Genomic DNA, 11,448 nt, shown 5'->3' with positions numbered 1-11,448 from the left:
CGGAGCATATCGACTCTACAACCTCGACAGGGAAACGGACGAGCCACGAGCATGGAACGGAGATCTCCTGAAGTGCTTCTACACGTGACCGTCGACTGAAGCAATGTAAAGAACAAGTATCGTTGAAGTAATACAAAGCAGATTGAGTTTTTGCAGATTCAAAATTCTTCCACGTTCGCAGACTCCGGTCTCAAAAAAAAACTTAGCTGCACTCCAGAATCGCCTAAGTACTAACTTTGTCCGAGTGTGCACTAAACGTCACACTCGGGGACTTAGCTGCGATCCATAATCGCCTAAGTACAAACTTTCTCCGAGTGTGCACTAAACGTCGCACTCGGGGACTTAGCTGCGATCCAGAATCGCCTAAGTACTAACTTTCTCCGAGTGTGCACTAAACGTCGCACTCGGGGACTTAGCTGCGATCCAGAATCGCCTAAGTACTAACTTTCTCCGAGTGTGCACTAAACATCACACTCGGGGACTTAGCTGCGATCCAGTATCGCCTAAGTACTAACTTTCTCCGAGTGTGCACTAAACGTCACACTCGGAGACTTAGCTGCGATCCAGTATCGCCTAAGTACAAACTTTCTCCGAGTGTGCACTAAACGTCACACTCAGGGACTTAGCTGCGATCCAGTATCTCCTAAGTTCAAACTTTCTCCGAGTGTGCACTAGACGTCGCACTCGGGGACTTAGCTGCGATCCAGAATCGCCTAAGCACTAACTTTCTCCGAATGTGCACTAAACGTCGCACTCGGGGACTTAGCTGCGATCCAGAATCGCCTAAGTACTAACTTTCTCCGAGTGTGCACTAAACGTCACACTCGGGGACTTAGCTGCAATCCAGTATCGCCTAAGTACAAACTTTCTCCGAGTGTGCACTAAACGTCGCACTCGGGGACTTAGCTGCGATCCATAATCGCCTAAGTACTAACCTTCTCCGAGTGTGCACTAAACGTCGCACTCGGGGACTTAGCTGCGATCCAGAATCGCCTAAGTACTAACTTTCTCCGAGTGTGCACTAAACGTCGCACTCGGGGACTTAGCTGCGATCCAGACTCGCCTAAGTACTAACTTTCTCCGAGTGTGCACTAAACGTCGCACTCGGGGACTTAGTTGCGATCCAGAATCGCCTAAGTAATAACTTTCTCCGAATGTGCACTAAACGTCGCACTCGGGGACTTAGCTGCGATCCAGAATCGCCTAAGTAATAACTTTTTTGGAGTGTGCACTAAACATCGCACTCGGGGACTTAGCTGCGATCCAGAATCGCCTAAGTACTAACTTTCTCCGAGTGTGCACGAAAACGTCGCACTCGGGGACTTAGCTGCGATCCAGAATCTCCTAAGTAATAACTTTTTCCGAGTGTGCACTAAACGTCGCACTCGGGGACTTAGCTGCGATCCAGAATCGCCTAAGTACTAACTTTCTCCGAGTGTGCACTAAACGTCGCACTCGAGGACTTAGCCGCGATCTAGAATCGCCTAAGTACTAACTTTCTCCGAGTGTGCACTAAACGTCGCACTTGGGGACTTGTCTGCGACCAAGAATCGCCTAAGTAGAAAGCTTCCTTCGAGTGTATCTTACAGATCCACTCGGAGGCTTAGCAGAACCTCATTGAGGCTCATGTAGATGTCAAGACAACTGACAATTACATGAGTAGCAACTCGCTCCGAGTACGACCTTACAGTCGTGCTCAAAGACTTGGCTGCGATCACGAATCGCCTAAGTACACAATTGCCTTCGAGTGTATCATAGAGATCCACTCGGAGACTCAGCAGACCCTCATTGAGACTCGTGCACATGTCAAGACAAATGACAACTACATGCTCCGCATGTTTGCCACTGGCTTCACCAAGAAACGCCAAACAAAAACCACGAGCCAAAATCGTGTCAACAATTTTTTGGGAAAGGAAGAGCAAAATATTCGATTCAAATTCAAAGTTCGTTTAAAGATAGTCGGTTCGGTGTAGATCAAGCTTATCCACACCGAACCACGAATGTGACGGCCAACAGCAGCGGCCAAAGTTTGATACAACTACCACTCGGCATACCGAGGTAAAGTTTTTTCAAGCGTCGTCAGGACTGGCACTGGGACTGGCAGGCTCCACGAAAGTGTCGAGGTCGATCCCGTCTGCGATGCGAGTGGCGCTCTCAAGGAAGGTCTCCATGAAATCTTCGAATCGAAGCTTCTTCGTGTTGGCGACCTGCAGCGCCTTCAGCTTCTCTTCGCGAGCCTCCCTGCAGTGCACTGGAACCAGCGACAGCGCCACGTCCGCACCACAGCGAGCAGCAGACTTCTTCCATGCCTGCACTCGGTTCAGGACGTCCTCCAGCCGAGTCATCAACCCTTCCATCTCCTGCCGGGGCTCGTCTTCGGGCCACAGCTCCTTGTCGATTCGGCCGACGACCTCTCTTAGGCGACCGATGAAAAGTCCAACTTTGCCCAGGCGAATGTGCGCTCGGAGCATGTCTCGATTGGCGTCGTCGCCGAGTGGAACGTTCGGAATAACCGACCACTCAACGTTAGCTGCTTCAGCCTCAGCGTCCATACAAAAATCTGCAAAGACAAGACGAGTAGAAAGTAAGCGCAGAATGAAATACACAGTCAAGAAGCACTCGGAATAAACTCACCACCGAGCAGCGCAATTATCTTCCTAGCCCAGTCACTGACGTACTTCTCTTGCGATATACACCGACTGTTCAACGACCTCATCTGACCCATCAGCTCAGTTCTTTGTTTCCCCATTTTCTCCATTTCGGCCATCAATGCCTTGTTTGCCTCACGGGACTCCTCCAAGGACTTCTCTCGTTCAGCCAGAGCGCCCTTCACACCAGCCAAGTCATGCACTGCTGCCTCCAGTTCCGCAGCAAGCTGAATCTTTTCAGCCTTCACAGTGTTGTACGTTGATCCCATCTCGCAAGTCTTCTGCAAATCAGCGCGAAGAGAAGATCAGAGAAATTCAACAAGGAAAACAATAAAAACTCCAAGTTCTTCAGACCCCTGCCGACGCAAGCAGTCGACAGCGGTCTCGGGGACTACACCCAGTGGGTTCACTAAGAGTGACCCCACTGGCATGAAGCTCAAACAGGTCCGCCCTATTGAGATACTTAACAAAAAACAAGCCTATGAGGCTACTACTACCCGACCTGAGTAAAATTACTCTCGAGGACTAATCTAGTAGGTGCACTCGGAGTGCCCCCACCGGTAACATTCGAACAGATTAGTTTTGATCTGATCAAGTTAAAGAAAATGTATATAAAGACAACTGCCGGTGCAAGCACTCGACAGAAGTTTCGGGGACTACACCCACTGGGTTCACTAAGAGTGAACCCACTGCAAAATAATCATACTGTATCCGAGTATATTGCTTAAACACCCAGTGGGTTACAAGGGGAAAGTAAATACTTACTAGCCCACTTACTCGGATATCGTCCCGGAGTTCCAAGCTTCGCTTGTACACAGACGCGATGGAGTCGTACGCTCTCTTGGCATCTCTCGCCATCAACTCTGCCTGCACCATGGCCCCCTTGGCAACTCCCACCTGATCTTCCGGGAGGCGCTGGGCGTCGTACTGGACGGTCGACGAACCTGGCACCACAAGAGACTCCTTGGGAATCCCAAGTCCTGCTCCAGTCGGTTCAGCAGCGATGAGCGCCGTTTCAGTCGACGGCATCGTCTCGGTTGGCGGCGCGTCCATGGCAGGAGTAGTAACAGATGGAACAGCCTCAAGGACAGGCACCGCAGCTTGCTCGGACCTCTTCTGGTCGTCGTCCTCCACATGAATCACCTCTGAAGGAAGACCGACCGAACGACGTGAGACCACAGGAAAAAGGGCAAGACCAAAGACAGAATTCGTGAAACAATAATGTAAGCTCTCGGAGTCGCCATGACGTACCTTGCTGGGATGTGGCAACGTTGTCCGTATCCATGGGATCGTCTTCCTGGCGTGGCAGAGAAGTGGCGGAGGTGGCAGCGCTGTCGAGTAAAATTCACTCGACCAATAAGCATGAGTTCAATCAAATACTCGAAGAAGATAGGAGAACAATATACTTACGCTGAGGCGACGGGAACGGCGATCCTCATCCGTGGCAAAGCCTTCTGAGGCTTGGATCCACTCGGTTTGGCCACCTTAGAGGGCTGGCCCGCGGGCTCAGCAGCAGAGTCCCTGGTCCTCTTTGTGCTCCAAGCACTCGGAACCACGGGAGTAGCTGGCAAGGCACTCGGAACCACAGGAGGAGCTGGCGGGGCACTCGAGGCCGCTGGGGGAGCCGACGGAGCCACCGGTTCATGACGGCGTTTAGTTCGAGGCTCTGGTGGTGGGGGTGGCGAGTTATGTTCCTCATCTTCCCCCTCTTCTTCTTCAGACTCCTCCTCCACCTCCCCACTGTCAGAGACGTACTCGACGCTCTCCACGCTGCCCTCCTGGCTGCCTTCCTCTTCCTCAGCCGGATTCCCCTTTGAGACAGGAGAAAACCAGTTGGTCCACGCCTGCACGAGATACAGTCGACAACATTAGACGTCAGACAGTGATACAAGAAAAAGCGATAAATCTAAGACAATTGTGTGCACTCGACAAGTTATACTCACCTCATTTGGAGGAGGGTTTTCCGTGCGGAAGGGCTTCACTCGCCGGGCTCCTCTGGGGTTATCGCAGGCGCCTGTGATGTTGCGGACCCACGCCGTCACATCCTCCCCGGTCACGCACTCGGGGTGAGTCCGAGTGGAGTCCTCAGGCCCCGTGTAGTGCCACATGGCGTGGTGTCGAGCTTGCAAAGGCTGGATACGCCGACCCAGAAAAATCTCCAGCAAATCTATGCCAGTGACTCCCTTTCGGACGACCTCTACCAGCGCATCGACCAGAGGCTGGATCTGGATATTTTCCATCTTCATGAGCGCAAAATGCCTAGGCGGAGCCGGTCGGTCTAGGCTAAAAGGTGGCAGTCCAGTTGCGGCATTCGGGCAAGCAACGTCCTGGCAGTAGAACCAAGTCGACTGCCAGTTCCTAACGGATTCAGACAACTGAAGAGCGGGACAGCTACTTTTACTTTTCTTCTGGAAGCCTAAGCCTCCGCAGAGCTGGAGGAGATGAGTTTTGTCGTCCGACTGGCTAAGTCTTTTGATGGTTTGGGATCTAGCAGAGAAGATGTGCTTAAAGAGCCCCCAATGGGGAGGACAACCGATAAAACACTCGCATAGCACGATGAAGGCAGAGAGATGAGCTATTGCGTTGGGAGGAAAATGGTGGAGCTGCGCCCCGAAGTGGTTCATTATACCTCTGAAGAAGGGATGAGGAGGCAGAGAGAAGCCTCGGTACACGTGACTGAGCAGCAAGACGCGCTCCCCCTCCTGGGGCGCCGGCTCCGTCTCGCCCTCCGCCGGCAGCCTCCACGTCTTGTTCTCGATCATGCCTTGCTCCACCAGCTCCAGCATATCCTCCACCGTCACCGTGGAGGGGAGGATATCCCCCTGGATCCAACCCGTCGGCAGTGCTCGCTGCCGCCGCTGAGTAGGAGCCGCCGCCTTCTTCTTCTTCCGCGCCTCGAGCTTGCTCGTCTGCCCCTTCGTCATGGTGGAGGCTGCAGATCCGCGGGGGAGGAGGGGAAGGAAGGAGCTTGGGATGCGCAGGAGGTCACGGGAGAAGTGGTGCGAGTGCGAGTTATCAGGCGAGTGCAACGAAAAACCCTCGCTGTAGAGGTTTAAATAAGGTTCCGACTGGGTCACTAGCAGGTGGCCCCGAAATCTTATCCCCCGACCGGTTGCTGCGATATTAGTGGAGGAGATGAAGGCGCGGAAATAGATGCGGCAGATACTACTCGATGACGATGTCGTCATCCCCGCTGAGCGCGCGGCAACCGAAATTTGAGGATCCCAGAAAATCCGCCGCTGTCAGTTGACTGGTCACGTCAAAAGATTCCACGGAAGCAAGCACTCGGTCCCTGACGGTTCGTTTCACAGATACATCCACTAGGATCACTGGTCAACGGGATAGAATGGATCGAGGCAAACAACGCCAAAGTCGCATCCATACCAGTCGGATCCGTACTCCAAGCATTGCTTCATCGTTCCAACCCCGATCCATTCGGGGACTAATGATGGGGTTATAGTCCTAGGGTAGGGTCATAGGCCTGCCCTATGGGTCCTACCCAAGGACTACCCTTCATAAGGGATAAGGCCCTTAGTCAGTTCCGACTGAATTAAGGACTTCCCATCATCCAGTCGGTGACGATTCCTCCATCACCCAGTCGGAGATGAGCATTCGGAGCGTATCAAACTTACCGACTGGATTCCACTCTGTACATCGTAACCCCCCTGGAGGGCAACGGGCATATGTTTCCATATACCTTTATTAGCATTTAAGGCATACGTTACCTGTAACGTAGGCATTTATTTGCCACTACTCCACCCCTGTGCACCGAACCGTTGTAAAGGGCAGCGCACTCTATATAAGCCGCCCTTCCCCACTGGTGCAGGGGTTAGCAATTCATTGCTATCCATATTCCACTCGACACCAAGCTCCCAAGAGCACTGAGACGTAGGGATTTTACCTCCACCGTAGAGGGGCCTGAACTCATACAACCTCGCCGTAGCTAAGGCTCTTCCCATAATTTCGTACCCTATATATCTACTGTCAGACTTATACCCACGACAGCGCCTTCGCGAGAAACTGACACTTGTCATTCAGAGCAACCCAAATTCCTCAGAGTCTTTGAGAGTAAATCATCAGTGAGGAAATACCCCCAAACACCAAACCACAACCAAAAACCAAGTGATTGAGCATCACTGAAGAATTTGTTCCTGTGTGGAACTGAAACCTTTTACCTTTGAGGACTGTGCATCCTCCAAATGGTTAGGCGTCATGGTCTAGAGCAATCCAGCAGTCTGTGGATCGTCGGGTGACCAAGTTTGTGAGGGTTTGGAAGTCTGCCCTGAAGACTTACCACGAGTGTTGGGCGAGGACTGTGTGTCCTTAGCTCAAGGAAAATATGGTAGGGACTGTCTGTCCCGGGACTTTGTGTCTTTTGGTTTCAATACCAAGCCGCTCCAAACTAGACGTACAATTGTCACAACAGTTGAAACTGGGTCATCAACCACTGTCTTCACTGTGATACGGGTTCTATTTCTTCAACTCTTTCAATTCCTCAATATTATATGTTGAAGATTTTCATTGTCACTGTTCGAAGAATTTGTTGAAGACTTTCTCTGAATTTCCTCAACCTCAAATTCTTCACGCGAGTTAATCCTCACATGTTTTCTCTGTGTCTGCGTACTGTGCAAACTATTTTTCATATTCCTCATCTTGAAAACTGTTGTAGTGATACTTTGCACCCCTGATCCTTTGTTGTTTCCACTGCAAGTTATTCATCAGTGAGGAATTTCCTCAAAAGGAATTTCCTCAGCGATGAAATTCTAAAAATCTCCTATTCACCCCCCCCCCTAGTCGATTTACACACTTTCAGGAGGGAGTGACTAGATGGTTCTAGTGTGTTGTGTAGTTGGGCTAAGTAGGAATGAGAGGGAATGGTGCGGCCCATGACACAGTTTTTAAAACACCGAACGTCCGATAATTAAACCGACTATAGTATCGCTATATAATAAATGGTACGGGTATCAAACGAGCTCCGATTGCGACGAAATTTGGCAGGCGGCCTACCTACAATAAAATAAGACCGCACGCCAAGTTTCAAACCAATACAAGAAAGTTTTACACACAGTTTTAAAAACAAGATTTAAACGATGTCGCGGACGCTTGCATGTGTGGTTGGTCTCAAAACGGTCAATGACAAAAACGAAGAGAAACGGCAACTACAAACGGATGCATGTTTTGAAAACTGGTGGCAACAGAGTGCTGATGCAATGCAGATGATGAGCATGATGCGAAGATGAACGCGATAGACAATCCAATCGCACGGCGGCAATGGAATAAGACGGGAATCTTCTGAAGCGTCGGTCTCGGGCTGTTACACCACAAGTATCCTCGCCTACGTGGTCGGAGCCCTGGAAAGCTTGGCCAGTAGAGGGGATGGAGGCTGTCGCGACAAAACCCACTCTTCCTGACGTGGGAATGACATTTCTAGCGACGGAGCAACGTCTATGGGCAAGGGAATTGCATCGATATCGGCATGGCGGGCAACGGAAGTGATTTTCTACCACACATGGATCAAATCTAAGCGGAAAAAGGCATTTCTCGCCTCACAATTGTGGTCCACGGACAACTTTTCCTTCCACCGAAGCTCCCAAGTGCCCCGAACGCACTAGGATCGACTTGCAATAGCCGGACCAAAAAGTGGCCCGAACCGACAAAATTCGGCACGATGGGACATGACTGGGTTTTTTTTTTGCACCGGCAGAAATAAAGGTGCCTTGAGGGCGTGTTGGAGATGCTCTTAGCGGGATGCCCCACACCGCTTGCATCCTAGCTGCAAGCCGTTTTATATACACCCTCCCTTCCTAAATATAAGTCTTTCTGTTCCTAAATATATAAGTCTTTTTATAGATTCCAATACGGACTCATGTAGTCTATTTTGAAATCGTTAAAAAGACTTATAATTTTTTTAAAGAGTATAAAATAAAGGCTATCAACAAAGTTAGGATACCTAATTACGCTTGACCGACTATAGCCACTTTGAGGTCAAACTAAAAAGGAAGCACTAGGCATCAGACTACTTATGCCTATCGCTGCATCAGACCAGTCCTTTACCGTTGGATGAGAAAGTTTTGGCCGGTTGGATTTGACTTGAGAACGTGGTTGTCCATAGTTACTTTGCACGTAATAAACAGACTTAATTGCGATTAGTTTCCTATAACTGTCAAGCGGAAATTAAGCATCCCCTAAAATCATGCATAAATTGAGATTGTCTTGTTTTCTCCCTTTCTTTTAGAAAATTCGGTTGAATGAAATCCTTTACACCATGCATTCTACTAAAATCTGGCGCCTATTAAATTTGCTTCCACCGTAATGACAATGTGCTTCCATCAGTTAATCAATTTGCTTCAAACTAAAATATTTTTTGACTTACTAATGTTTTTTTTTGTTGGACAAAATTATTTATCTTCCATCACAGCTCAAACGGGGAATTTGCTCGCATTCAAAGCATACCAAATTTTCTTCAGTTTGATGTGTGTTTTCAACACCATGAAATAATTCGAGAATTTGCTTCTCGCGCAACTAAAATGTGCTTCTATTTCTTTGTGTGGCGACTAAAATATGCATCGACTTAAAATGCTATCAATTATAATTATAATTTTTTTGCTTAGCTCGATTTGAGAATATGCTTCCATGAGAATCAGCCTGTCAATCGTAGAGTTTGCTTCCACTGTTGTTAGAATTTTTTTATCTATATAGAAATTTGACTCTACTCGTCTACTATTCTGCATTGTTCGTTCTCTCTTTGATTCATCCTTTTTTTGCTTCATCCGTTCATGTAACACGTTTCCAACAATGTAAATATTTTGCTTCATTCAAGTGCCAATGGCACACTGTTCCCATCAAATGTATCTTGCAGGCAACAAATTTGCGTCAATGTACTTGTCAATATGCTTCCTACTTGTTCATATACAGGAAAACAAATAAGTTTCTTTGCAAAAACAAATGCATATATTACAAGCACTCTATTCCCTTGTGTTCTCGTTCAAGTGCCAATGGCACACTGTTCCTATCAAATGTATCTTACGGGCAACAAATTTGCGTCAATCTACTTGCCAATATGTTTCCTACATGTTCATATACTGGAAAACAAATGAGTTTCTTTGCAAAAACAAATGCATATATTACAAGCACTCTATTCCCTTGTGTTCGAACAAGCAGCCACAAGGCTAATGAATAATGACGCAGAACTATGGCATCAGGTGGAGTGTTTGCAAGCGCAAGAGGGATCGTGCATGCACATGTAAGATAGATCATCGTCTAGTATACACATGTGAGAAGCAAAGAAGCATGATCGGTCTGACTTTGTATAAAGCAGACTTGCACAGAAGCGTAACCAAGAGTCAAGGAAAGCATGAATGTTAGTATATGGATTAGAACTAAACAATATGAGAAACCAGACCTTCATCTGGTCAGCGGTCATCGTCAACCAACCACAAAATACTGCCAAAAATATGAACTGAGCACCACCAAATGAGGCGCGTCTAGTCCAATCCCGTGGCCAAAGTGGACTTCATCTGGTCCGCGGTCGTTGTCAACCAACCACAAGACACTGCGAAAAATATGAACTGAGCACCACCCAATGAGGAGCCTCTAGTCCAATCCCGTGGCCAAAGTGGACCAAACAAAATAGTTATGAGACGATCAAGCATATACAATGCGTGGCAATAATGAGGAGACATGCGAGGGAGATAGGAACAGCAAGGAGAGGGGCGAGTATTAGGAAGGATATTAAGAAGGAGATTACGCACGAAGAATGCAGGTTGTTAGCATGCCAAGGTTTTTTTTTCTTTTTGCGTACAAAGCAAAATCTGTGACTCTGAGATTCAAATCGAATCAACATCTATGACTGAGATTCAAATCGAATCAACAGCAGTTGACAGGTCTGTGGATTGCCTCGAATCAGACTACAGATAACTAGTGTTTCCCAAACTAAAATATGCATTTGGCAAACAAAATGCTATTACTAAATAGAATTAATGCTTATCGATATCCAGTTTGCTACAAGGATTTCATAGACCCACACATGTACAACTAAGATCCAGCACGCCAAAAAAAAGTTAGAAACAGAAAAACAAAGGGAACCAAACGAATTAACATAATAGTGAAGCTCAATTATACAGGCTACACTGATGGTCAAAATCGATTGGGATGACCCTGCAGCATTTCATAGCGTTCCATCGCTTGAAAATTATCAACCTTGAAGTAAATTTTATTCAGACATTATACTGTTAAGCATCGAAGCAATTTTTGCTGTCTTGTAGTCATCCCTGAGTTGAATGAACCTGTAATTCAGATCCCAGCTTTAGCCGCAAGTTTATCAAACAGTGGTATAAAGGAGACGTCTCACTATGTATGCAGGAGTCAGGTGCCCTACCGTAAAGCATCCTTCCGGATGCTGGGGGTTCCTTCAAACAAGGAAGCTAGACTTTCCGGAGCAACAATAAAGACATTTGCCATGCTGCAAACACATAATGCAAAGAAACGTTAAGAACAAAATTCAGACAAACATCAGGGGGGGAAGAATTACAGAAAAACACACTTACATTCCAAGCAGTTCAAACTTCTCATCTATGGAGGGGGCATTGAAGCTACGGACAAACTCCCCATACTCAGTAATGTCACGTTTCAACCGTAGCCCACCACTGCAAAAACAAACATTGCTCTGTACAATCAGCTCAGCCAAGAAAGACAGACCTTTTAGACACCAACCTGGGCTGACCTGATAAACGGCCAATAGTCAATATGCAGTCAACGACAATAGTCGATACGCATAAGGGTGTTATAAGGCATGACTCTA

At 47.9% G+C, this 11,448-nt stretch overlaps 1 protein-coding gene across 1 annotated transcript in view; it reads right to left on the bottom strand.

Annotated features, from left to right (window-relative positions):
* Positions 1-10,473: 10,473 nt before the first annotated feature.
* LOC123395833 (exocyst complex component 5) overlaps positions 10,474-11,448 on the bottom strand; it is a 37,929-nt gene continuing 36,954 nt past the window's right edge. The window contains exons 22-24 of the mRNA XM_045090868.1: positions 11,195-11,293; positions 11,026-11,109; positions 10,474-10,933 (exon numbers count right to left, since the gene is read on the bottom strand). Coding sequence (XP_044946803.1) covers positions 10,861-10,933; positions 11,026-11,109; positions 11,195-11,293 — 256 coding nt within the window. The 3' untranslated portion in view covers positions 10,474-10,860. The remainder of the gene's footprint in view (positions 10,934-11,025; positions 11,110-11,194; positions 11,294-11,448) is intronic.

Source organism: Hordeum vulgare, chromosome 5H (assembly GCF_904849725.1).
Source record: "Hordeum vulgare subsp. vulgare chromosome 5H, MorexV3_pseudomolecules_assembly, whole genome shotgun sequence".
NCBI classification, from domain to species: Eukaryota; Viridiplantae; Streptophyta; class Magnoliopsida; order Poales; family Poaceae; genus Hordeum; species Hordeum vulgare.
The sequence above is the reverse complement of the archived record's forward strand: the minus strand, read 5'-3'. Positions and strand labels throughout refer to the sequence as shown.